We start from the raw sequence: 27714 nt of genomic DNA, 5'->3' as shown, positions 1-27714 counted from the left end.
GGGGGGGGGGTTGTGTGTGCATGTGTGTGTTTGTTGTTTTGTCCCAGGCGGCTGTGCGCTGTGACTCCCTGGACCAGAGTGGCTCAGCTGATGACCTGGCAGAGACCTGCTTCACTGAGCCCCCGGCCGCCTCCTCTACGCCGTGCCAGAGATCGTCCAGCGTGCACACACTGAAATACACTCACCCCCAGAGGGTGATCTCCTGCAAGAGCCACAGCCGGAGCCACAGTGAGACCACCACCCATGAATACGTACCTGAGCAGGCCAGCTGTGGCTTGCAGCCAGACACAGAGGCAGAAAAGAGGCCTGTCAGCCCTCAGGGCCCATCCAGTTTGAAGGTCACCAGCACTGAATCCATCCTTTCTGCTCCACTGCTTAACCACAGAGCGGCTGGGTCAGACCCCGCCCCCACGCTGGATGATGCTGATGAGGAGGTCGATGGTATGAACGGTTTGGTCGCTCAGCCTGCTGCCGTTCCGAGTCTCGGGGAGCAGCGGAGTCGCCTCAGTCACACGGCTTCGCCCGTCTCAGGCAGGAGCAGGAAGCACCGGATGAGCCCACCGCCGGGTGACGAGCCGGTCACTGAGGCCACACAGTTTCTAGACAGTAGTTTTGAGCTGAGGAGGCGGACTCTGTCGTTTGATGCCACCACCGTCTCTCCTAACCAGCAGGAGGGCAGCTCTGTGGAGGACATAAAACCAGAGCCAAACATTCTGCTGAACTTCTCATGAGAGGCACAAAAGCTTCAGACTGAAGCAGGAGTGTTTCCTGCTGTTTCCTCCTTCCTATTAGATTTTCACAGTGTGTGAAAAGAAGTCATGATGTGTGTACAAGTGAAGAAATCTAAGGACTGTTTTGTGCTTCAAGCACACAAAAATGCATACGTAAAAGAGAAGTTTCTTTTTCTTCTATCATAATCTTAGCTTTAGTTCAGGCACAGTAGCGGCCCGGCTGTATTTACAACCTTCCTGTTGCTTGCTCTCCTGCTGTTGCCATTAGTCATCCTTTCTCTACAAGCCTAGGTCAGAACACAACACAAAGATTGTGATGCTTATTATATACAGTGCCTTACAAGAGTATTTTCAACTTTTCAACTTTTCCGCATGTGGTGTTACAAAAACAAACTACAGTGTAGTTTGTTTGAAAGTAAAGTGTCATTTTACTTTGTGGAGTAAAGTATGCTGTGGGAGAGCATCATGCATGATGCTCCTGCCACCATGTTCCAAAGTGTGGAAAGTTTATTTATATGCTCTTTATTTCCCACCACAAATAAATTTTGTTGGCCAAATAGTGAACTATTAGTCTTACTTGACCAGAGCACTTTTTTCCTCATTTGCTGTATCATCTTCATCACTTGTTGCAAAATGGAAGCATGACTTCTTACTGCTCTCTTAAACAGTCTTTCTCCCACCAGAGCTGTGGATCTCTGCAGCTCCTCCAGAGTTGCTGTTGGACTCTTTGCTCCTTCTCTCAATGCTCTCCTTCAAGCCACTCCATAATTTGTACCTGTTTGCTGTAATCTTTGCGATGCTGGTGTTCCAACTAATGTTCTCCAACAAATCTGCTTCTCAGAGCAGTGAATACTGATGAAGTTATCTGCAAGTGGACACTATTTACCTGTCAGATGATTGCTGGGGGATGACTTGTTGCAATGGGTTTCATTAATTAAAAAAAACTGAGTACAAAAGCATGCAATATTTTTCATATTTTCATAATTAAGAAGTTTGCTTTTAAAGTCACTGGTAACCTTTATTCAACAGTAGCTTCATAGGAAGAAGGGCAGAGAGAAGAGGAGGAGATATGCAGCAAATGACCCAGACAGGGTCATGGAACCAGGGACCACTGAGCTGAGGACCAGAGCCTCTGAGTGGTCTACCAGCATGTGGTCCCCCAACTAAGAAGATTATGAATCACTTTAGCTTCATTGTTATGTACGACTTTGTGTTGGACTGTCAAACAGACTCCCAATCAAATACATTGAAATACAGTATGTGGTTTTGAATAAATGTGGAAAAATACATAAGATTTAAATACTTTTGCAAGGCACTGTATTTTCAGAAGTCTATGATTTTATTTTAATTAGATATGCATCAAGAGACCAAAACGACTTATTAGGTATAATCCAAGTCAAACCAATATATATGTTTGTGACTTTGTCACATTTGAGAAACTCAAACCCCAAAAAGATAATTTCTAGTTGATACTCGTCTGTTGTTCAAAGTTGCAGTATGTAACTTTTATGATTTTTTTAATATATGTATTTGTTGAAACTGTTACTATGTCATGACTGTATGGTGTGAAACAGACAAGCTGTGAGAAAAATCAAGCTCCTGTGCCTTCTCCCAGTGTCAACTAAAAACAACCAGTCAGAACCAGGAGGTGGGTATCAGTGCTGTCAATCACCTCTCTGTGTGGTGCTGCTCATCCTCCCTCCCTGTTACCCCCTTGCTATCTGCTAAACCACAGCTAGCATAGCCAGTTGTGAATGCTAAGGCTAGTTAGCATGGCAACGAAAACAGCAGATAGACAGTTCTTCTGTAATGTAAGTTGTTTCTCTGCCATTATCACATTTAGCAGCGAGTACATGTGGTGATTGATAGCGCTAATACCCTCTTCCTGGCTCTGATTGCTTCCTTTTGGTCAGGAATGGTGCATTTCTTCAGATGGCAATCTGAAGAAATGCCATCACCTCCACCTCAGGGAGGAGGTGGAGGAAATTGATCTTTTCACAGATGATCTGTCTCATACCACACTGTCACAACATGGTGACAGTTTAAAACAAATATCTAAAAAAACAGTTTTTATAAAACTTACATACTGCAGCTTTCACTAGTTTTTTTACCCAGTGAATCTACCTAACCTTTGTATTTTTATTGTATAGTAATAATCTTCTTGATATTTAAGTGAAGAGACCAACTTGATTTCTTATCCTTCCAACAGTTTTCAAAGCTAAATCATAGAAGCTATAATTGCATATTTAATTATTAAACCTTGAACATTTTTTCATGTAAACAATTTTTAAAAAGGTTCGAGAAAAAACTTGTTTTAAAAACTTTATGTATTTAAGGATGGCCTTCAGCCTCTATTTATCTCTTACTTCTCGAATAATAGTATCACCGTATGTTCATTGTCTAAAAATCTGAAACACTTTTATATTTTTTAAATTTTTTTGTAACAGACAGGACTGGATAAGCCCAGTCCCCATCAACCTGGAAAATCAATGTTGCTTTTTGAACCTTTCAGATAAAATCTTGTGGTATGACCTGGACTTTAGTTGTGTCTACCTCTTATTTTCCTCCCCTGCTTCTGTCTATTTGTATCTTAACTTTTTTCACTCCCCGTCTCTCCACATCTTTGTATTCTCAGGGTACAAGAAGTTCAGACACAGTTGAGTGTGAAATATGTCAGTGGAGCTTTGCAGCGTTAGAGTGCCCCCTGTTGTCTGAAGTTGGAGCTTGCCCCTATTTCTCTTCATTGTTTAAAGAGAGACAGGTGCTTTGATGGAACTACAAAAGGGCTTACGTAAGTGATGAAACAATGCTTACAGTTTGTAGAGAAGGTTATATTTTATTAAAACTGCAGACATGATAAAAGAAAGCTGCATTTCTACATTTCTGAATGTCAGTTTACCAGCATTATATCAGCAAGGGATACACAGTGAGCTGTACATGAATGGACAGAGCTGGAATAAAACCTCTTCCTCTCTGACTTTTGTCTGACTCTTGTTTCTCCTAAAGATTGTTAGAAGACGATCGTCTTGATCTAGCATGTGCCCTGCAATCTAAAAATACTACAGAGACTCAGCAGCTGCCTGCTACTGCTAATGAATTCAGCACAGCTCTATCTAATTATGGACTTCCAAGCAAATGTGGATTGGTATGCCTAACACATCCTCAGGTGTCATTCACAATACATAATTAGATTGAAAAACTGTTTTCAAGATTGAAGGAACCAAAAATTAAGAAAGAAAAAAAACATCTGAAGATCATGTGAACACAGGCAGAATCACAGTTTTGATTGTGGTGTTGACAAGTACAGTTTATTTCCTTTTTTTTTTTACCAATTCAACAAATCACAATAAAATATTTAATCACATTAATATTTCACACTGTCAAGAAACTATTTTCTTCAAGTTCTGCTGTTTCTTGCATTCATCTCACAATATGTTGGTCATACCTTCAGCTGCTGGGTGACCAGCCTGAGTTTAATGAAGAGCTACAAAGCTTCCACGTCTCTCCCACTGTGTCCATTCATAAGGCAGGTCAAGCATCATCACTGGTCTACATCTATGTTAATCTACACTTCACCCAATAAGCATGCAGCCAGGATGTTGCTCATTGTGAATCTGAACATGTGTTTCCAGATGTGCAACAGCATATGGGTGTTAAGTGAGTAAGTACATCTGTACTCACGTGCATCAACATCTCTGTGTGTGTGTGTGTGTATGAATAATAAGCTTAGCCAGCAGTTGCCATGGTGAAAATGGATCTAACTGCGCCCTAGAGGGGATGGTAAAACCAATAGGGTGGGCTCAGTGTGTTGTGTCGTACAGATCAAATCTTCTCTTTTTGAGTTTCTAAAAAACAGGAGCCACCGGTCTATGCTGTGTGAGTTTCTGGGGGTCCAGGGTTTCAGTGAAGGGTGTGGCTTGGTAGGGGTTGGTGGTAACGATGGTGCCTCCATTGGGGATGGGGTAGGGAGTGGCTCGGATGTTGTTTGGAAGACGGTCAAGGTGCTGCCAGGTGAATAAGTTTGTATTGCTGCCAGTTAGGTGGCGCCGAAGAGCACTTAGCGTCAACACGGCCTGTTAGTAGCACAAACAAGAATGAAAATTAATGTTAATGTCTAACGTTCAGAGGAACATTTAACGAAATTAATTATTCCTAAGATGTTGCAGGTGCAACAATATGAAATGATAAACTGAGATAAACAGTAAGAGACAAGGCAATGTTTAATCATTAACTTTTGTAAGACTAAGAATCTTAAATAAAGATAAACGCATGAATGAGTTTCTCTAGATCTGGCTGAGACATTAGTCCTTTAATCCTGGAAATGTTCTTCAGGTGATAGAAGGCCAGCTTTGTGACTGTCTTTATGTGGCTCTGGAGGTTCAGGTCAGAGTCCATCACTACTCCCAGGTTTCAGGCCTGATTGCTGGTTTTCAGTTGTAATAACTGAAGCTGCGCATTGACTCTAGATCTATAACTCTAGATCGTTCCTCTTTAGGTCCAAAAATAATAACTTCAGTTTTGTTTTTGTTCAGCTGGAGAAGGTTTTGGCACATCCACACATTTATCTGCTCTAAGCATCTGTTCAGTGATTGGATGGGCTCTGAGTCCAACCCTAACCCTAACTCGGGCGTGGGAGGAGTTTGGAGAGACCATTCCGCACAGCTTCGAGGCGATTCTGGTCCACCGTGCGGTGTCTCACGGGGGGAAGCAGTACGGCACCAACACTGTTTATAGTGGGGATGTGTGCTGCTGACCTCTACTCGGGACGTTGTGGGCCGGTGGGCAGACTACTTCGAAGACCTCCTCAATCCCACCAACATGCCTTCCATTGAGGAAGCTGAGCCTGGAGACTCTGGGTTGGGCTCTCCAATCTCTGGGGACGTGGTCGCCGAAGTGGTTAAAAAGCTCCTCGGTGGCGGGGGGCGCTAGTGAGCACCGTATGGAGTAGACGTGTTTTTCCGGGCTCCTCACCACTTACAAGTAATTTCTTATTTATTTTGATTTTCCACTCATATTTCGGTTCCCCTGTGCTTCGACCATCTGTCTTGACATTGAAGATGACTAAACCCAAGGCGGATAAAGGTCTCTTCTGAAGCAAGATAAGGCTTTCAGATGAGACGGAGAAGGAGCAGCACGTGCTGGGGCTAGCTAAGCAAGCTACAACCGTGGCGGGCGCTGATTCAGCATGTGAGCATGATGCGGGATCCGCTACCGTCCTCGCGGCAATAAATGACATGAATAAGATAATGAACGATAGATTTAATGATCTTGAAGCAACTCTCGCTTCGACCCAAGCAATGTTATTAAACCTTGTTGACCGGATTAAAGAGGTGGAAGATGCTGCATCCAATCACGAGGGCCGCCTTTCCAAGCTGGAGGGGACCTGTGCTAGGATCCAGGCAGAGAACGAGGCTCTCTGCGTGAAGGTGATCGATCTTGAGGCTCGGTCCAGGAGGCAGAATATTAAAATTATTGGGTTGCCGGAAAAGATCGAGGATGGACGTCCTAGAGATTTTCTGATGAAGCTCATTCCGGAACTGCTTGGTGTGGATCAGTTTCATACACAGCTGGAGGTGGACCGGGCGCATCGGCTGGGAAGCAGGCTGCCTGGTGATGGCGCGCAGCCGTGGGTAATGATAGCACGAATTCACTACTTCCATGTGAAGGAGACGATTCTTCAACTGGCCCGTCAACAGTTCCCCCTCAGTTTCAAGGGGAAGCTGATCTACATTTTCCCTGACTACCCAGCAGAGGTGATGAAGCAACGGCAGGTTTTTGATGCGGTGAAGAAGTGGCTCCAGGACTCTGGAGCGAGGTGCGGGGTGCGGGGTCCTGTATCCTGCGCGTTTACGGGTCACCGTTGGCTCTACGGATAAGACTTTCTCCTCGCCGCGGGATGCAGAGATCTTTGCAGAATCCTTACAAAGTCACTGAGTATCTGGAGGTTAGAGCCACTGTGGTATGTGCTCATTGTTTTGGGTCATTGGGGATCGGAATCGCTTTTATAACTGTCATAAAGTGCGGATGTAAGGTGGTGAGGCAGACGCAGATGGAACCAGGTAGATGAATGATGATGATTTAATGAACATAAAATCCAAAACAGTCCACAAACACCGGGCAGCACGGCCGAGCGGAAGCCGGGGCTCGACGCCGGTAGCAACCGGTTACACGAAGGGACTAGACGCCACAATGAGACGACAGCTAGACAGTATGATGCGAACAAACAAGGACCCGAAAGAGACGCAGACACACAGGTGGCATTAAATACACCGGAGGGTAATCACAGAAACAAGACACACCTGGGAACAATCAAGGGGAGGACAGGACAACGAGGAGACTCAAGTACACAGAAAACAATAAATAAATACACAGAAAAACACGGAACATGACAATAACAGCTGAATGTTTGTACCATAATCTCAGTCTGTCAAATTTGAGTGGATAGAGGAGCCTTTTTGCGGAGTTAGTTCGGTATTTGTATGGCCCTTCCTCTATTTTGCTATGTGGGGTTTTTATTCTCGCTTTGTTTGGGAAAGTGGGATGGGGGAAGGGGGGTCACTTTTTTGTTTGTTTTTCTTGTTCAAAAAGTATTTTACATGTTGCAATACATTGTCAGGCTAACACATGAGTGCTTTGAGGCCATTCTGTTGAAAATTTTCTGTGTACCATAACACGTCATTACAGGGCGGTGGCATAAACTTTACCAGTTGGAATGTCAGAGGTTTGGGGCATGTCCTAAAAAGGGCTAAAGTATTTTCTCACTTAAAGTCCTTATCAGCGGACATTGTATACCTTCAAGAAACACACATAAGACCAGGCAGGGAGAGGTTATTAAGATGCAGTTGGGTAAACCAAATTTTCCAGTCTACTTTTTCAGGTAAAGCTCGAGGGGTGGCAATTCTGATTCGTAGAACAGTTCCTTTTAGACATATTTCCACTGTGACCCAAATGGTAGATTCATATTGGTAACGGGCTATTTATACTGCTTTCATGTCACGCTTCTTAACATATATTGCCCTAATTTTGATGACCCGGGCTTCTTTAGAAAAATATTTAATTTGCTTCCTGACCTGGCTGATACTCATCTAATTTTGAGAGGGGATTTTAACTGTGTGCTAGACAACTACCTGGATAGATCAACTCGATCAAGGCAGCCTCCCTCCTCCTCCTCTGCGGTTTTGAACACCCTTATGACCTCAACAAATCTGGTTGATGCCTGGAGGCTGCAGCATCCGGTGGAGAGGGATTATTCCTTTTTTTCAAATATGCATAAGTCCTATTCAAGAATAGATTACTTTCTTCTTGACTCTAAATTAATATCTAATGTAATATCTTCAAAATACCATACACTTTTAATCTCCTACCACTCTCCAGTCTCACTGACTCTCGACCTTAACCATAAGAAACAACAGTACTCTCCTCCATGGGCTGCCACCTTATCGTGGTGGAGGGGTTTGAGTGCCCCAATGATCCTAGGAGCTATGCTGTCTGGGGCTTCATGCCCCTGGTAGGGTCACCCAAGGCAGACAGGTCCTAGGTGAGGGACCAGACAAAGTGCAGCCTGAAGACCCCAATGATGAGTAAAGACATTGGACTTGGTGTTCCCTCGCCCGGACGCGGGTCACCGGGGCCCCACTCTGGAGCCAGGCCTGGAGGAGGGGCACGATGGCGAGCGTCTGGTGGCCGGGCTTTTACCCATGGAGCCCGGCCGGGCTCAGCCCGAAGAGGAAACATGGGCCCCCCCTCCCATGGGCCCACCACCCGTGGGAGGGGCCATAGGGGTCGGGTGCACTGTGTGATGGGTGGCGGCCAAGGGAGGGGACCCTGGCGGTCCGATCCTCGGTTGCAGAAACTGGCTCTTGGGACGTGGAATGTCACCTCTCTGGTGGGGAAGGAGCCGGAGCTAGTGCGTGAGGTCGAGAGGTTCCGGCTAGAAATAGTCGGTCTCACCTCGACGCATGGCTCTGGTTCTGGAACCAGTCTCCTTGAGAGGGGCTGGACATACTTCCACTCTGGAGTTGCCCAGGGAGAGAGACGTCGGGCAGGAGTGGGCATACTTGTTGCTCCCCATCTCGGCGCCTGTACGTTGGGGTTCACCCCGGTGAACGAGAGGGTAGCATCCCTCCGCCTACGGGTGGGGGGACGGGTTCTGACTGTCGTTTGTGCTTACGGGCCGAACGACAGTTCAGATTACCTACCCTTTTTGGAGTCCTTAGAGGGGGTACTGGAGAGTGCTCCTCCTGGGGACTCCCTTGTTCTGCTGGGGGACTTCAACGCTCACGTGGGCAACGACAGTGAGACCTGGAGGGGCGTGGTTGGGAGGAACAGCCCGCCCGACCTGAACTCGAGCGGTGTTCTGTTGCTGGACTTCTGTGCTCGCCATGGATTGTCCATAACGAACACCATGTTCAAGCATAAGGGTGTCCATATGTGCACTTGGCACCAGGACACCCTAGGCCGCAGTTCGATGATCGACTTTGTCATCGTTTCATCGGATCTGCGGCCGTATGTCTTGGACACTCGGGTGAAGAGAGGTGCGGAGCTGTCCACTGACCACTACCTGGTGGTGAGTTGGCTCCGGTGGTGGGGGCAAAAGCTGGTCAGACCTGGCAGGCCCAAACGTGTTGTGAGGGTCTGCTGGGAACGTCTGGCGGAATCCCCTGTGAGACGGAGCTTTAACTCCCATCTCCGGCAAAACTTCGAACACGTCCCGGGGGAGGTGGGGGACATGGAGTCTGAGTGGACCGTGTTCCGTGCCTCCATTGTCGAGGCGGCCAATCGGAGCTGTGGCCGCAAGGTTGTCGGTGCCTGTCGCGGCGGCAACCCTCGAACCCGTTGGTGGACACCTTCGGTGAGGGATGCCGTCAGGCTGAAGAAGGAGTCCTATCGGGCCTTTTTGGCCTGTGGGACTCCGGAAGCAGCTGATGGGTACCGGCGGGTGAAGCGGCATGCGGCTCGGGCGGTTGCTGAGGCAAAAACTCGGGCGTGGGAGGAGTTTGGAGAGGCCATGGAGAAAGACTTCCGCACGGCTTCGAGGCGATTCTGGTCCGCCATCCGGCGTCTCAGGGGGGGGAAGCGGTGCAGCACAAACACTGTTTATAGTGGGGATGGTGTGCTGCTGACCTCTACTCGGGACGTTGTGGGTCGGTGGGCAGAGTACTTCGAAGACCTCCTCAATCCCACCAACATGCCTTCCACTGAGGAAGCGGAGCCTGGGGACTCTGGGTTGGGCTCTCCAATCTCTGGGGGCGAGGTTGCCGAGGTGGTTAAAAAGCTCCTCGGTGGCAAGGCCCCGGGGGTGGATGAGATCCGCCCGGAGTTCCTTAAGGTTCTGGATGTTGTAGGGTTGTGTTGGTTGACGCGACTCTGCAATATCGCATGGACATCGGGGGCAGTTCCCCTGGATTGGCAGACTGGGGTGGTGGTCCCCCTGTTCAAAAAGGGGGACCGGAGGGTGTGCTCCAATTATAGAGGGGTCACACTCTTAAGCCTCCCTGGCAAGGTCTATTCAGGGGTCCTGGAGAGGAGGGTCCGTCGGATAGTCGAACCTCGGATTCAGGAAGAGCAGTGTGGTTTTCGTCCTGGTCGTGGAACACTAGACCAGCTCTACACCCTCGGCAGGGTCCTGGAGGGTGCATGGGAGTTCGCCCAACCAGTCTACATGTGTTTTGTGGACTTGGAGAAGGCGTTCGACCGTGTCCCTCGGGGAGCCCTGTGGGGGGTTCTCCGGGAGTATGGGGTACCGGGCCCTTTGATACGGGCTGTCAGGTCCCTGTATGACCGGTGTCAGAGTCTGGTCCGCATTGCCGGCAGTAAGTCGGGCTCGTTTCCGGTGGGAGTTGGACTCCGCCAGGGCTGCCCTTTGTCACCGATTCTGTTCATCACTTTTATGGACAGAATTTCTAGGCGCAGCCAAGGTGTTGAGGGGATCCGATTTGGTGGCCTTAGGATCTCATCTCTGCTTTTCGCAGACGATGTGGTCCTTTTGGCTTCATCGGATCGTGATCTGCAGCTCTCGCTGGAGCGGTTCGCAGCCGAGTGTGAAGCGGCCGGGATGGGGATCAGTGCCTCCAAATCCGAGGCCATGGTCTTGAGCCGGAAAAGGGTAGAGTGCCTTCTCCGGGTCAGGGGGGGTGTCCTGCCCCAAGTGGAGGAGTTTAAGTATCTCGGGATCTTGTTCACGAATGGGGGAAGAAGGGAGCGGGAGATCGACAGGCGGATTGGCGCAGCGTCTGCTGTCAAGCGGGCGCTGTACCGGTCCGTCGTGGTGAAGAGAGAGCTGAGCCAAAAAACGAAGCTCTCGATTTACCGGTCGATCTACGTTCCCACCCTCATCTATGGTCATGAGCTTTGGGTCATGACCGAAAGAACGAGATCGCGGATACAAGCGGCCGAAATGGGTTTTCTCCGTAGGGTGGCTGGGCTCTCCCTTAGAGATAGGGTGAGAAGCTCAGTCATCCGGGAGGGACTCAGAGTAGAGCCGCTGCTCCTTCACATCGAGAGGAGCCAGTTGAGGTGGCTTGGGCATCTGGTCAGGATGCCTCCTGGACGCCTCCCTGGTGAGGTGTTCTGGGCACGTCCCACCGGGAGGAGGCCCCGGGGAAGACCCAGGACACGCTGGAGAGACTATGTCTCTCGGCTGGCCTGGGAACGCCTCGGGATTCCCCCGGAAGAGCTGGAAGAAGTGGCCGGGGAGAGGGAAGTCTGGGCCTCCCTTCTGAAGCTGCTACCCCCGCGACCCGACCTCGGATAAGCGGAGGAAGATGGATGGATGGATGGAACAACAGTACTTCTGGCGCTTTCACCAATCCTTGCTATCAGAGGAGACATTTTGTAAATTCCTAGACGATAAAATTTCTGAATTCTTAGACACTAATGATACAAAAGATGTTACAGATTCTACTTTATGGGAAACTTTTAAAGTTGTGATCAGAGGCCATATTATTTCTTTCGAAAAGTTTCTGAAAAACAAAAGGCGAGAACGTCTCGCAGGAATTGAGACTGAATTGGCATGCTTAGAATTTAACTACAAGTCCTCTAATGACCCTATTACTTTACAAAACATTTTTGCTCTAAAATATGAATATAACACCATCCTGTCCAGACAGGTGCTTGATCAGTTGTTCAAAATTAAGCAGAAACACTTTGAGTTGAGTGATAAGCCCCATAGATTACTGGCTTGTCAACTGCGGGGTTTGCAGGCCAACAGGGCAATACATAAAATTAAGTCCAGGACAGGAAAAATTATAACTGATCCAAAAGGTATAAATGACTCCTTTAAAGAATATTATGAACTAAGGCAAAAGGAAATATCTCAAACTGGCTCAAAGATCTAAATATCCCTAAGATGAGTGAAGCCGCTCGTGAGGCTCTTAATGCAGACATCACTGTGGAAGAGATCCTTGATGTAATTGAAGCATTCACCAAGGCCAAAGCCCCAGGGCCTGATGGTTTTGGAACTGAACTTTATAAAAGATATGCCGAGAGGATCGCTCCTCTCCTTCGGAGGATGTTTACTCATTCTCTTGATTCAGGTAAATTTCCCCCTACCATGTATGAAGCCAATATAACTTTAATATGTAAAGAAGGCAGGGAGGAGACGGAGCTTTCATCATACCGCCCTATTTCATTATTGAATTCTGACATTAAAATCTTCGCTAAAGTACTGGCAAATAGACTAAATAAACATATTTCCTCTATTATACACCCGGACCAAACGGGCTTTGTTCCTAATAGGTTCTCATTTTTTAATATCAGACGGTTAATGAACATTATGTATCATAAATATGACAGTAGGTTTAAGGGAGCGGCTCTTTGCCTTGATGCTGAAAAGGCATTTGACCAACTGGAGTGGCCCTACATCCTGACTGTACTTGAGGAGTTTGGGTTTGGTGATAAATTTGTGTCTTGGATTAAAACAATGTATGGTCATCCATCTGCCTCTGTCCTTACAAACCAGGACAAATCAGAGCCCCTTCTACTGCACCGGGGGACCCATCAGGGTTGCCCCCTTAGCCCCTTGCTTTTCGCGGTCGCTATGGAACCCCTCGCCATTAGTATTAGAAAACACCCCTTAATCAAACCGATTCAATTGGGAAACATTGACCATCACATTTCATTGTATGTTGATGATGTTGTGGTCTTTGTGTCACATCCTGAGCAGTCAGTGCCGACTCTCCTAGACCTTATTCAGTCATTCGGTGAGATTTCAGGTTATACTATCAACTGGCAGAAAAGTGAATTTATGTCACTAGGTGTAAGCCTCATTTCCGACTTCTTAGATAACCTATTATTTAAAATAACGGACAAACTGAAATATCTTGGGGTTATTCTGCCAAAGGACCCTAAACAAATTTTCAAATTGAATTTTTTGGAAAAAGTGGAGAATCTTCGGAAAGACATTGATAAATGGAGAACATTTCCTCTGTCGGTGATGGGCCGTATAAATGCTATTAAAATGGTGTCCTTACCTACATTTTTATATCTTTTTCAGGGTCTGCCTATTTTTTTAACAAAGGCTTTTTTAAAATCATTAGACTCAATAATCCTGCCTTTTGTTTGGTGCTTTAAAGCCCATAGAATATCAAAAACTCACTTACATAAATCAACAGAGAAGGGAGGATTGGGATTACCCTGTTTTCAGCATTATTATTGGGCAGCGAATGCAAGAGCCCTGGTATACTGGCAGGAAGGTGATGCTCAAGAATTGTCTGCAAATTCCCCCCATGGAATTCCCCCCATTGAAAGAAGTGGTGTTACTGACAGCTCTCTTTCGGCTCTTCTCTTCACAGCACCGATATCTCCCGCAATTAGTGGGGTAAATAATTTGATCATTTTAAATTCTTTGAAAATATGGAAACCAATTAAGTTGCACTGTAAGTTACCGGAGACCTCAGTTCATGCCCCAGTTTACTGTAACCATGCTTTTCCCCCATCACTATCGGATACGTCCTTTAAAAATTGGAGATTGAAAGGCCTTAATACTTTGAAAAACTTGTACATTAACAAAATGTTTGCTTCATTTGCTATGCTGAAGAGCTATTTTTCTCTTCCGGATACGGATTTCTTCAGATATTTGCAAGTTAGAAACTATGTTCGAACTAATATTCCGAATTTCATATCTCTCCTGGAAGAAAATAAATTATGCAAATTCTGCTGGGCTCTCCAGGATCGAAAAAGTTAATAACGAGTTTTGTTGACGTCTTTGCAGAGCGAATTAACTTTACCACAGACTCCTTGAGGTCTGCATGGGAGGAGGAACTGGGTTTGCAGATCGGGAGTGAGGTCTGGGAAGACGGTCTTGGGAGGATTCGGACGTGCTCTATCAATGTAAGACTCCAGTTAATTCAGTTCAAGGTGTTTCATAGACTTCACTATTCTAAAATTAAACTGCACAGAATATTTCCTTCGACATCGTCAAAATGTGATAAATTTAAGTCTGTGGATGGCTCCCTATCTCATTTGTTCTGGACATGCCCCAAGCTCTTTCATTATTGGTGTGAGATTTTCAACTTGTTTTCTAAGGTTTATGGATGCGCGTTACGGACCCCCAGATTGCATTGTTTGGACACTCTCCTTCTTTGAGGAACTGCAGCATTTCTATGCAAACGACGGTGGTGTATGGAATGGTAATAGCCAAAAAAGTAATATTGAGACTTTGGAAAACTGACAAGGTTCCTCAGTTTAAAATGTGGTTGAGCGACTTTACTGAGATTCTCCATTTGGAGAAGCTACGATATGATGTTGTGGGTTTCTCTAATAAGTTCTGTAGTATATGGCAGCCGGTTTTGGACTATCTTTCTCGATCCAACGTCGACCCCGACACTCGCTCAGTTTCATAGTATGCCACCTATGCCCTTACGGACAGATAATACCATCCTTAAGCAGAAATTGTACTCAATGCAGTGTAATCAACTCTTTGGATAATTTTCCTGACTTATAAATTTTTATTTCTTTCTTTCTTTTTTTTGGTTATTGTACGTCTTTATTTTTATTACAGAATTGATAAGAGTATACTGCTTTCATACAGTATATACAGTGTATATGCTTCATACTCTCATGTATGATTTATGTATGTTATATTCTGAAAAACTAATAAATAAATATATATATATATATATATATATATATATATATATATATATATATATAAAAGCTCCTCAGTGGCAGGGCCCGGGGGTGAATGAGATCCGCCCGGAGTTCCTTAAGGCTCTGGATGTTGTAGGGTTGTGTTGGCTGACACGACTCTGCATCTCACTCTGCATAACGCATGGACATTGGGGGCAGTTCCCCTGGATTGGCAGACTGGGGTGGTGGTCCCCCTGTTCAAAAACAGGGACCAGAGGGTGTGCTCCAGTTATAGAGGTGTCACACTCTTAAGCCTCCCTGGCAAGGTCTATTCAGGGGTCCTGGAGAGGAGGGTCCGTCGGATAGTCGAACCTCGGATTCAGGAAGAGCAGTGTGGTTTTCATCCTGGTTGTGGAACACTGGACCAGCTCTACACCCTCGGCAGGGTCCTGGAGGGTGCATGGGAGTTCGCCCAACCAATCTACATGTGTTTTGTGGACTTGGAGAAGGCGTTCGACCGTGTCCCTCGGGGAGCCCTGTGTCGGGTTCTCCGGGAGTATGGGGTCCCGGGCCCTTTGATACGGGCTGTCAGGTCCCTGTTTGACCAGTATCAGAGTCTGGTCCGCATTGCCAGCAGTAAGTCGGGCTCGTTTCCGGTGAGGGTTGGACTCCGCCAAGGCTGCCCTTTGTCGCCGATTCTGTTCATTACTTTTATGGACAGAATTTCTAGGCGCAGCCAAGGTGTTGAGGGGATCCGATTTGGTGGCCTTAGGATCTCATCTCTGCTTTTTGTGGACGATGTGATCCTTTTGGCTTCATCAGGTCGTGATCTGCAGCTCTCGCTGGAGCGGTTCGCAGCCAAGTGTGAAGGGTGAAGAGTCCAGGTGGATTGGCGCAGCGTCTGCCGTCAAACGGGCGCTGTACCTGTCCATCGTGGAGAAGAGAGAGCAGAGCCAAAAAGCGAAGCTCTTGATTTACCGGTCGATCTACGTTCCCACCCTCATCTATGATCATGAGCTTTGGGTCATGACCAAAAGAACGAGATCGCGGATACAAGCGGCCGAAATGGGTTTTCTCCGTAGGGTGGCTGGGCTCTCCCTTAGAGATAGGGTGAGAAGCTCAGCTCAGGACAGCTCTTTAAGAGTTTGCACCCAATTTTATCTTCCTCTCTTTAATGTTCTGAAAGCAATTAACCATGCCAGCATGTATATTAATTAAAGTGACTGACTTTGCTGGAGCATCACTTCTGTATTCAGCCAGTCCATAGTTAACATTCTCTTTGCAAAAACGATTAAAAAAAAAAAAATCAAATCACTGGTCATTTTTGAGTCTGACTTTCCACCCAGGGAAATAGGGATTTTCTTAGACTGCAAATGCATAAATGGATTTAACATATTCACATTCAGGATGGGAGTTGTCGCAGCTCAGAAGATTTTATATTTTATTTTTCTAATTTTTTTTAGCAAGTTTAAGTTACTGTTTAACTTGTTTTTTTTTTTTTTACCTCTTTACTACAAGCAGAACCCTCTTTGTTAAAATATATGTTTCTCTCATTAATAATCCTTTTCACTGATTTAGACATCTATTGCTTATTATTGGAAAAGACAAATTCATTTCCTCTGTACAATAAGATTCTTACAAAAATTTACAATGTGTTCCAAATTATTATGCAAGTGATATTTTCTCAGATTTTCCTAAATGGTCAATATGGTCAATGCATATCAGTATAATTTTCAAGTCATAAATTTTCAAGTCATAAATCAAATTTTGTACAGTATAAATAAAATTTTACTGAACACAGCTCCCCATGAGAGCAGTATTTTTTTCAAAAATAAAAAAAAATCAACATGCACTATTCCAAATTATTGAGCACAGCAGATGTTCTAAACATTTTATGGATTATAAAAATGGGATGTCAGAATACCTTCCCAGAGCTGCTGTTTTGATATGAACTGCATTCCACCCTCAGATCTTTTGCTTGAGAAAACTCCAGCAGTTCTCAATAGGGTTGAGGTCAGAGGAGGATGGTGACCACACCATGAGTTTCTCCCCTTTTATGCCCATAGCAGCCAATGACACAGTGGTATTCCTTGCAGCATGAGATGGTGCATTGTCATGCATGAAGATGATTTTGCTACGACAATTACGGCTCTTCTTTTTGAACCATGAAAGAAAGTGATCAGTCAGAAAGTCCATATACTTTTCTGAGGTCATTTTCATACTTTCAGGGAATCTGAAGGGGCCGACCAGCTCTCTCTCTCTCTCTCCCCATGATTTCAGCCCAAAGCATGACTCCACCACCTCCTTGCTGATGTCACAGCCTTGTTGGAACGTGGTGGCCATCCACCACCAATCCACTACTGCGTCCATCTGGACCATCCAGGGTTGCACAGCAGTCATCAGTGAACAAGTCTGTTTGAAAATTAATCTTCATGTATGGCTGGGCACACTGGGACCGGTTCTGCTTGTGAGCTCAGGTTAGGGGCCCAATAGTAGGTTCAAGCACTGCAAGCCTCTGGAGGATCCTTCACCTTGAGGTTCCAGAGACACCAGCAGCTTCAAATAACTGTTTGCTGCTTTGTAAGGACATTTTAACAACTGTTCTCTTAATCTGATGAATTTGTCTAACAGAAACCTTCCTCATTATGCCTTTATCTGTAGAAACTTTTGTTTCTCTTTGTTCTGAATCAGCCACAAATCTCTTCACAGTACGATAACGCTTCAGTTTTCCTTAAATATCTAATGTCATACGGCACTACACTATCTGATGATTTTCGTCAGCAGAGAGAGCTTTTCTCTTTCCCATGTTGCTTGAAACCTGTGGCCTGCTTAATAATGTGGAACATCCTTCTTAAGTAGATTTCCTTTAATTGAGCTCACCAGACAAACTAATCAACAAAGCTCTCTGAAATTAATTATAGTGATTCAAAGAGCCCTGACACACAATACCATCTATTAATTTAATAGCACAACAAAAATGTATATCTTTATGGCACTTAAATCCAATTTGCATAATAATTTGGAACACAGTGTATATGAGAAGCAACTCTCAGTCAGTTCATTTAAATCCAAACAGGCATCAATCCCTTGGTTCAAAGATGAGCCAAAAGTCACTCAATTATTTTTTTCAGAGCAGGTTTGTACGTCGGAGCCAAATAAACCACACAGTTTTCAGACAAAAAATGAATAAAAAATGCACTAGTAGCATTTGCTCTGGGATTAATATAAACAAGAGTAACAAATATCTGCAGAAACTTCCTGGATAAATAAAAAGGGCGAAGAAGACAGAAAGTACCTCAATGTCAGGAGTACACTTTGTCTCCCTAGGTATCCCCACATTTCACCATTGTTTATTAATACAAAGGCCTCCATCAAGTGATTTCCCTGTCACTGTGGGTGTCTGTCAAGACGCAGTAGTTTTCCAAAGTCATCTGTTTCCAGTTCAAAAGCTCCATCCTGCTTCTTGAGCCATGTCTCAGTCAGGGCAACCAGACAGACATTTTTATATTTTGTAAGTAACTTAACATTTGCCTGTAAAACATCCAGCTTATTCCGGAGCGATTGTGCGTTGGCAAGGATGATTGAGGGCAGGGGCATCCTCCTAAGGCCTGGTCTTTTAAGTCGCTGTTGGACACCTCCCCGCCGGCCCCTTTTCCTAGCACCTGAATGTACTTAGACTGATCTTCTGCTCCCCGAAGTTGGATCGTGCCGGATAATCTCCGAGGGGAAGGAGCATTCTACTTTGGCTATACCTGTTCCCAAATTCTAAAACAACAGGAGATTATACTATTATACTGAAGTGAATCTGGATATGTGCGCTTAATACTCCAAAGATGACAAAAAAGCATCACAGCAGTAAGGGAGACCACCAGCTGGTATGTCATTGACATAGAGATCAGTTCATAAAAACTGTGGTAGAATAAATTGTAAAATGCCATACAGGTCCGCAAATTACACAAATTCGCACACACACAATCTGCGTGTCACCCAGACCAGCACCACCTTGGAGCCGCCCACCCATGTCCACCCACCCAGAAATGGTTAACAAGATACCCTACTGAATCCATTTTAATCTTGGCAGAAATTATTTGCTTGTCAAAACAGAAACTCCACCTAGTTAGAAAGGAGCAAATCACTTAAAAATAATCTTGTAAGATAAAATAATGCACTTGTATTCATAATAAAGGAATTATAGCCATTTTGTTAAATTTGGGGTTTAACGTGTAACACTTCTTGCCCTCGTTTAAATCTAAGTGTAAAAAACAGCTTACCAAATGTTCCATTGTGCGATTATTTATTAAACTGTGATGAAGCCAGAACAGAATTTCTGTCTGCATCTCAAAGTTTCTTGATCTTAGTGAAACTTGCAGAGACTGCCAAGGTTAAAAGATAAAATTCAATAAGGGCATAATGGAAGCTTCAGATACCTATCCATCCATTATCTTTACACCTGATCCATAGTGGGGTAGCTGGTGCCTATCCCCAGTTGTCAATAGGTGAAGGGTGGGGTCACCCTAAACAGGTCGCTAGTCCATCGCAGAGCAACACAGAAACAGACCAAACAAACAATCATGCACACACACACATCCCTAAAGAGAACTTAGGAGATCAATCTAACTGACCATCAGTGGGAGGAAGCCAGCGTACCTGGAGGAACCCACCATTCACAGGGAGAACATGCAAACTCCATGCAGAAAGACTCCAGGCTGGGAATTGAACCCAGGGCTTTCTTGCAGCAATGCTACCAACTGCACCACTGTGCAGCCCATCTTCAGTAACCATTACACTATTTTTATCCATTCTCTTGTAAATCTATTACAATTTATTAGTTCAAAATTTGTTTTCAGCTATTGATTTACTTTCTACACTTTCTACATTGATTTACTTGCAGAAAAAGGTAAAGAGTTATCACCAACAATGGGTGAGAGGTGGCATACATCCTCCACAGTTAAACAATATATTGAATAAATAATCATGCATTTATTTAATGATATTTTTATTTGTGAAACTGTAATACTGTTGGTTATTCATACCACTGGTGTGTGAAAGTGCGTTCAAATACTGGACAACAGAAAAAGTGGGGGGAGTTTTAAACAAAGGCCTTTGATCAACTTGAGTGGAAGAAAGAAATGTGATTCTTTCCAATAGCATCAATAAGCAAAACAACATATGGTGGGTTAAATGCACATGGTGATGAAGATGATGAAAACAGAAAGAAAACATTATTTACATTAATGTGTAATGTGACATAATGTGAATAAAAGAGGTACAGACCCAGCTTAGGATTGAAAAGAAGCAAAACGTGATAATAGCTCTGGCAGCGTCTGAGCCCTGGGCCAATGGCAGCTCATCTGGAGATGTGGCCTTCCACTGATTGGCCAGAAAACAGAATCCAACAAACCACAGGAAGCTGGCCACTCCTGAAGGAGAAAAACAGGACTGTATTTATTTTCTTGCTTGTATCACCCCACAGTCAGCTGTGTCACATTTTTCTTTCTTTTGTTCTTTAGGTCAATGTATTTACCAGGCACTATGTGCCATTTTATAGCACGATCGAGTAACTATGTCACCTTCAATTGTTATAAAAGTGCTCTATATATCAAATGACTTAAAAGAAAATTGACGTAATAATTTAATGGCTTGAAATTGGGTCACTTGTCTCTTTAAAAACTCCTGTTCTTTTCTGAAACTCCACCCACAGGAAGTCATCATAACATCTCTCCTCTATTAACCCTTTAAAAACGTTTTTACCAATGTTTACATAGGAACATAGTAACCCCAAACCCTTGCTGGAAGATAGTAGTTCCAGCAAGGGTTTGCTAATCGCTGCTGGCTAGTCTGAAGAAGCTGAGAGAGGGATGCTCTGGTTGGTGGAAGCTCAGTTTGGAGACTGCAGCTCTGAGGAGGAGCCTGGCCCTTGAAGGTGGTTCACCCAGGTGTTTTGCACAGTTGAATGGTTGCTATGGAGTTTAAAGAATTTCTCAAAAATTCTTTAATTTTTGGCAACACTCCATGTGTGATTTTAATGAGAGAATAACATTATAAGATGATGCAATGTTCAAAAAAGTAGATTTTACTTTTTACTGCTTATTTTACTGATTAGATTTTTTTGTTTTCTCTTATCACTTCGCATAAATCAGGAAGACTTTGATCTCTACCAGAAAAGATGAGGTCGAACAGCACCGCTCGTTTTCGGTCCTTGAGGTTACTCATAGAAGGGAAGTAAACATCCAGGATCAGGAAGCAGGTGCTGCCAAGGAAACAGGCCACGCCCACAGTCATGCCATAGTTACAGGCATGAGCATTTTTGTTAAAGACGCACAGTAAACGTTCGCTGCCGATGTTGATGTAACCCTCGTTCACTATGCAGCTGAACACCACGATGGAGAAAACCTGCAGAAAGAGAAAAAGTATCATCTAAAAGACGTCGCTGATGGATGACACCCACAGAGACAGTTATGAATGCTTGATTTCCCAAGCAGATCGAAATACACATCAGCTCTCAACAAAGCAATGAGGTTTGAAAGCACCCAAAAAGAATCAGTTCAAAAACAACAGTTCTTTTGTTGGAAATATGCTAAAGATGTTCACAAAGTCGCCCTTCTATCACCTTAGGCACATCTCTAGGATTAAAGGACTAATGTCTCAGCAAGATTTAAAGAAACTCATTACTGCCACAGTGTCTTCACAGGTCTGGCTAAAAAGAAATCAATCCTCCAGCTGCAGCTGATATAGCTGATGTTCTCACTAAAACTAGGAAGATAGAGCACATCAACCCTTCCTCGGGTTCCCTGAGGAAACTCAGAGAATATAATTGTATATGCACCACAAATCTGGGACAAGCTTCCAGAAAACTGCAAACCAGATGAATCACTGAGCTCCTTTAAATCAGGACTAAAGACTACTTTGCTTGCCTTTGATTAATTATAACAGGAACATGGTTTCTCTTTATTTTGCACATAATGTAATGCTTCTTATTCATTTCTTGTTTTGCATGTTTTACTATGTAAATCACTTTGAAATACCTTGCTGAAATGTGCTATTCAAATAAACTTGGCTTGACTTATTTATACATAATGTAATTTAATAGTGTAAAGGAAACAATACAAAATTTTGAGTTTGGCTTTGGTTCCTATGATTAACTAGCAACTTGTCCTAAGTATGCACTCAAAAAAAGAACTCAGTGAAATGTTGAACTAAACTTAATTGGGGCCTAACTTAATTGGGGCATGCATTGCATGGGAGGCAGTGACTGTGTTCTACAATAAGTGTAGAACACTTATTGTTCTACACCTAATAGAATGTCTCTTTAAACTTTACTTATTAATAATCCATCACCGTTAATGCAGCTTGTACCGCTGCGAGAAATCCCACAAAAAAGGTATTAAAATGTGCGGCTCGATCCCAACATGAGGGCTATTATTTTTATTGGGGTTTCGAGTAAAAATGGCGACATAAAAAGTTAAAAACGAGCAAAATTTTCAACTGCCGAACTTTAGTGTGTAACTGACACCAACTGCTGCTCCGTTAGAGTGAGAAATGGAGTGGAGTTTTGACCCCAAAACAATTTTGAAATCGCCTACAAAAATCGCTCTATTGGTATCAAAGTCAGTCATGACATTGCACCGAATGCCTGCTCCCGTAAAATGTTTTCAAAATTTCTCTAAGGCTGATGGTTTTCTGTCAAGGTGCTTCAGAGCGAAATCATGTGACAGGGAAAACTCAGCCTCCCAGCCATTTATTTTCATCCTTTTCTCAAAGATTTCAGAGCTCAGCGCACACCCTCTCTCTATCATTGCTGTTATTACTGTGAGTGAGCTACAGAGGTGAATCACGGTACTATTGGAGACGAGAAATAGTCCTCTCATATGCTTCATTGGCCTTACGGTTCCTGAACGGGAAGGAGTTGCTCGGACTGTTTTTTTTTTCAGAAAAACTGACTGGGTGTCTCACAAAGATAGAAATATTTCTCCACCTTTCTGTCTCACACACACACACATATGACAGTGGTCAGAGGGCTTAGCTCCCATTTAGAACTACAATGATGGCTGAAGGTTAGAACTACAGTGATGGCGGAACTCTCACTTACTATAGAGGAGGGCTGAGTTGACAGGTTAGAACTACAATGATGGTGGAACTCTGAGTTGAGCAGAATGTCAGAACTACAGTCATGTCAGAATGTTTTGGACATTGTATAACCAATTTAACCCAACCACTGTTACACATGGGATTAGTTTGACCATTTAAAATGAAGCGTACTGAAAATTTCAAAATAAAAGCCTTGACATTTTTTACATCAGGTAATTGCTCTTTTGGGCATTATATAACTGATTTAACCCAACCACTGTTACACCTGGGATTAGTTTGGCCATTTAAAATGAAGCATACTGAAAATTTCAAAATAAAAGCCTCAATATTCCTCTCAGGTTAGTGCACCTCCTATAGCGATGCAATAATATTAGCTTATATTACCTTTACATGTTCAGATGTTCAGAAGTTTAAGTAACTTTAGTAATACAACTGTTTATATAAAGATATGTTTAGTGCAAATGTATTTGTGGTTTGTAACTGAGAAGTTGAAGTTATAGAGAAAAATCCTAGAGGAGTTTTGTAACTACAGTTTTTTCAGTCTTTCAGAATTACGAAAAAGCAGTTACATTTCTACAGATTCCTAGAATCTGTAGAAATGTGATTCTAATGTGACACACTAGTATTTTTGTCTTAAATACTAGACACAAATTGTATTCTTTAAGTCACACTTTTAAAAAATCTAACACTTAAAGTTTTGTCCCAAATGATCCAAAACAAATAGTGCTAATCTGTTTTGCACCATTTATTTGTTTAGGCACCCATGCCAGAACAAAGTTACTTGTGAATATTAGTTATTAGTTGACAACATAGAAAGAACCTTCTGGGTTGTCAAATAGTCAAAGTCACCTGCCATATCCTTATGTCATAAAAGTTAACATAAGGGAATAGACCCACTTTTCCTTCCAATTTGCTCTTTAGTGAACATTGTTTAGTATTGTGAAGACTAATGAAGATGGAAAAAGTTTATTAATATGGTGACTGAAACCAGAGTGTATATATTTGCATTACATATAAAACGATGAAGTGATTCTGTTGTGCTTGGCTGTTTGTCATGTGGCTTCAGTGAGGGATTGTGGGTAGGATTTATGGTTGTTGTTATCATTTCAGTGAATTGTTTGGCATTCTTCTTTTAGTGCAGGGGTCTCAAACTCCAGTCCTCGAGGGCCGCAGTCCTGCAACTTTTAGATGAGCCTCTGCTGCACCACCTGAACAGAATAATTAGGTCATTAAGGCTCTGGAGAGCTGATCTACACAAGGAGGAGGTCATTAAGTCATTTCATTCCAGTGTTTTGTACCTGTGGCACATCTAAAAACTGCAGGACTGCGACCCTTGAGGACTGAAGTTTGAGACCCCTGTTTTAGTGATTAGTCTGTTCCTCTTAATCATTATGTATTAGTTTGTGTTGAATTATGCAGTAGAGTAACCATAATTTTGAGAGAGGTAGCCATCATAAAGAGATGTGTGTTACAGAGCCGGCCTTGAAAATGCCATCTGATAGAGGATTCTTGTGTTATAAGAAGGGATGAATCTTCTCTATATATAGCTGCAAGATATATAACTTGGCAGATGCCTTGTTATATGTGATGCTGTTTTATTACTAATAAATGTTTGTTCCACGGAACAAAAGTGTCGTAATTTTCATTTATTTAACTACACTGTGTGGAAACTGTAACTAAGACTGAACTAAGGCTGCTATATTAATTAAAACTAATAAAGAAATATTCAGTCAGTTAAGTTGGAGCTGCAAAGTATTTTTCATTGATTTCACTAAATACAGTTAAGTTCATATACTCCGTTTCGTTAAAATTGTTTATATAACTGTATTTAGTAAATTGAACAAGTTATTTTTCATGAATATTCTCTGCTTCTTGCCCATGGACTCCAGACCTCCACAATAAGTTGATTAAGTGATAAAGTGATGAAGTGATGCTGTTGGTTCAGTAACTAACGTCATCAATCCATTATGATTGGAGCCATTGTGCTTTGTTTATGCATTTGTGTCAAATTACTTTCAATCAGATCAGAATCATTCATTCTGTTAACTTCTCTTTTGTTGGTAAATGTGTTTTGTTTTATAGCTACAGGGACTGCTCATATTATCACAGTAATGTCTTGTCAAAATAAAATGCTTGTTTTCTTCAGGTTTCTTTCAGTTGGAAATATTGGTTCTATTATTTTAACAATGAAAGTGACGTCACTTTGAAAGCTGGAGGCTATATCTAATGGAGAGTTCTTTATAATTCTCTAACAAAATGATTAATTATTAATGTCCCACTACTTCATCCATGAAGGCATCAAAAGTCCTTTTACTGATCTGTCAAATGCATATGTCCCAGAGTTTCTTCCGCTCGATTTAGCTTTTTCAGTTGTTCCTTTTTATTCAAATGTACATTTTTCCAATGCACTTCTGTTAAGCCGTATTAAGATGAATAATAAGAGATAACACAGACACATGATGACTCACAGCTGCACGGCATCACATCACAATGGGAACAAGGGTTTCATCCCGAGCAGAAGCTTTATAAAACGTAAAACCTTCTTTCGTTGGCTTCTTATCGACAGAAACAGAAAAATTCAGTTCCTCAAATTGAGATTTTGTCTAAAAACATAACTGAAAAGTGGATCGGAACGCATCACGTTATCGCAAAGCAGAAAAGCAGAAAGGGGAGCTGCAGGTAGGCCCGTCCATTCATGGAGACCCGCAAAACGCATTTGGAAGAGGAGGCTTACCCACGATAGCAGTCTGAAGATGGTGCGGGGATGCATGAAAAAGGCGACCGGATTGAAGGGGACTCTCCTGGCCTTCGTGGCTCCATACGCGCTCGCTGTCTCCATCCCTCCGAATTTCAGCTCCCTCAACGAGGCTGAGAAAGCGAGAAGAGTCGGTGTGAGAGCGTTCTTCTTCCAGGAACAAGATGAAGTCACAGCGCGTCACCGAGGCTCATCTCAGGCTGCAGCATCGCCGCTCCGTCTTCAGTCGACTCCAACACCTCCATCTGAACAAATACACGTTTGCCTTTCTGTTTTTGTCTTGCTTTATGGACGTTGGTATTTTTCTGTTTAAGAAGATGAAGGCGAACCAAGATCTTCCTGATTTCAACATATCAAAATTGCCCTTACAGAAAAAGCATAAGATTTTTACCTGTGGAAAAACGATGTACCACATGTGATGTGATACGAGTCACATGAAAAACCACATATATGTTAAGTTGGAACTTTTCATGGTAAAACCAATTAAAAAACAAGCAAATAAAAAACATGTTCACATGTTTCACATGTTCACTCGAGAAATATGGTCACATGTTCCATATGTTAATAGAACATGGATCACATGAACAAAATACTTGATCACACTGGGAGCATGTCACCCTTGTGCATGGAAAAAGGGAACCACATGTGAACAAGTGTGACATCTATTAATCTTCATTATGTACATACTTTTTATGAGTTGTAGTGACACCCAGATTGGACTCATAAAGTTGTGCAACTACCTTTTTATGCTACAAATTAAATTTTCTGTGGACATTTTCAGATTTTCAAAGTTTTTCTTTTGCATCTGACTATCTATCCATCCATCCATCCATCCATCCATCCATCCATCAGCAACATTAATAGGAGTGCACAGAACATTTTGAATTGTCATCTTCACAAAGTCTTTGGTTTTTCTTCTGGGTTTGATTTGTACATTCTGGGCCGAAACATGTTCATCTCTTGGACACTGAACCTATTTCCACCTTATAACCACAGGTGAATCTCCAATTAAATGTTTCAGTTAAGCTATTGGGAGTTTCCAAAGCCATAACATAATCTGGGCTTTTCCCCTCACAGTTTAAAGGCCATTCTTTATGTAAACTTTTGATTTTGAAGACAGAAAATAAATAAATCTGACAAATTATCTCATTATTTAGCAAATAAAAATACTTTTGTTAATTAACTAACCTAAAATAAGTGACATTTGGTCTGATTTAACTTAAAACTGTGAAAAAATTGTGTTTTTTTAAGTGGTGTACATAAATTTCTGGTTTTAACTTTTTGTCTTTTTATGTCTCTGTGTCTGCAAAAACAAATAACGAAACTTCCTTAATGAAGTTCATATTTGCCCATTTCTGCCAATACGAAGGAAAAGACCAAAAAAAAAAAACCCCCAGTAAACTAAATTATGATTTATTCTTTCATTTTAGGTTATTCCAAAACATAAAAAATAGAGGAAAATCTAAAGCACTTTGTTTGCATTATATAACCTAAAATGTTATTGGTTGTCAGAATTCAATAGCTGAAGTCTTTATTTGATAATATTGGCCACACAGTTTGTAATCTGTATCCTAAGATTTTTCTGGTCATCAACAATTGTCAATATCGGACAAAGGAAACCTGTGTACAACGCTGGGGGTTGAGTTCCGTGTGGGTTTTGGCCAGTTCCGACGGTTATCCACCAGAGGGAGCCACTTGAAAATGCTTAGGTACAATTTCAAGTATTTCAATCAGTCCATTTTCAAGTACTGTTTACTTGAAAATGGACCTGCTGAGTAACAGCAAGAGCACAAGAGGAGAGTTGCCAGTCCTCCGATGGCAACTGGCTCCTCAGTCCAGCGACTGAGTGTTAACCATGGTACACTCAGTACTCTGTGCTGAAACCCAGTGTTTGATCTCTGAGATTTTTGTATTTTGTGACTTACATTTAAGATCTCCTTTTAGTGTTGGCCAAATGAAGCTTCATGAAGAAATGAAGCTTTCCAGCCCTTTGCTTTGCCCAAAAGTTCATTGCTCAATGCTCCATTCATTACTCAGTAGTGACATCTGCTGCTGAAACTATGACAGCCTTGT

General features: G+C 43.1%; 2 protein-coding genes across 4 annotated transcripts in view; one reads left to right on the top strand and one right to left on the bottom strand.

The window, feature by feature from the left end:
* Nucleotides 1-3708, top strand: part of LOC114145496 (voltage-dependent T-type calcium channel subunit alpha-1G-like) — a 59405-nt gene extending 55697 nt beyond the window's left edge. For all 3 annotated transcript variants that reach the window (XM_028019109.1, XM_028019108.1, XM_028019110.1), the window contains one exon: nucleotides 48-3708. In XM_028019109.1, coding sequence (XP_027874910.1) covers nucleotides 48-731 — 684 coding nt within the window. In that variant the 3' untranslated portion in view covers nucleotides 732-3708. The remainder of the gene's footprint in view (nucleotides 1-47) is intronic.
* LOC114145516 (synaptogyrin-3-like) lies at nucleotides 3163-26413 on the bottom strand. The gene is made up of 4 exons (XM_028019151.1): nucleotides 25621-26413; nucleotides 20957-21191; nucleotides 20073-20218; nucleotides 3163-4804 (listed from the first exon to the last, which is right to left on the bottom strand). Exons 1-4 carry the CDS (start codon nucleotides 25723-25725, stop codon nucleotides 4577-4579), a joined length of 714 nt encoding a protein of 237 aa, XP_027874952.1. The 5' UTR covers nucleotides 25726-26413; the 3' UTR covers nucleotides 3163-4576.
* Nucleotides 26414-27714: the final 1301 nt, after the last annotated feature.

This window comes from Xiphophorus couchianus, chromosome 5 (assembly GCF_001444195.1).
Source record: "Xiphophorus couchianus chromosome 5, X_couchianus-1.0, whole genome shotgun sequence".
Lineage (NCBI taxonomy): Eukaryota > Metazoa > Chordata > Actinopteri > Cyprinodontiformes > Poeciliidae > Xiphophorus > Xiphophorus couchianus.
Note: the sequence above shows the minus strand (reverse complement) of the source record. Positions and strands in the feature narration are given on the sequence as shown.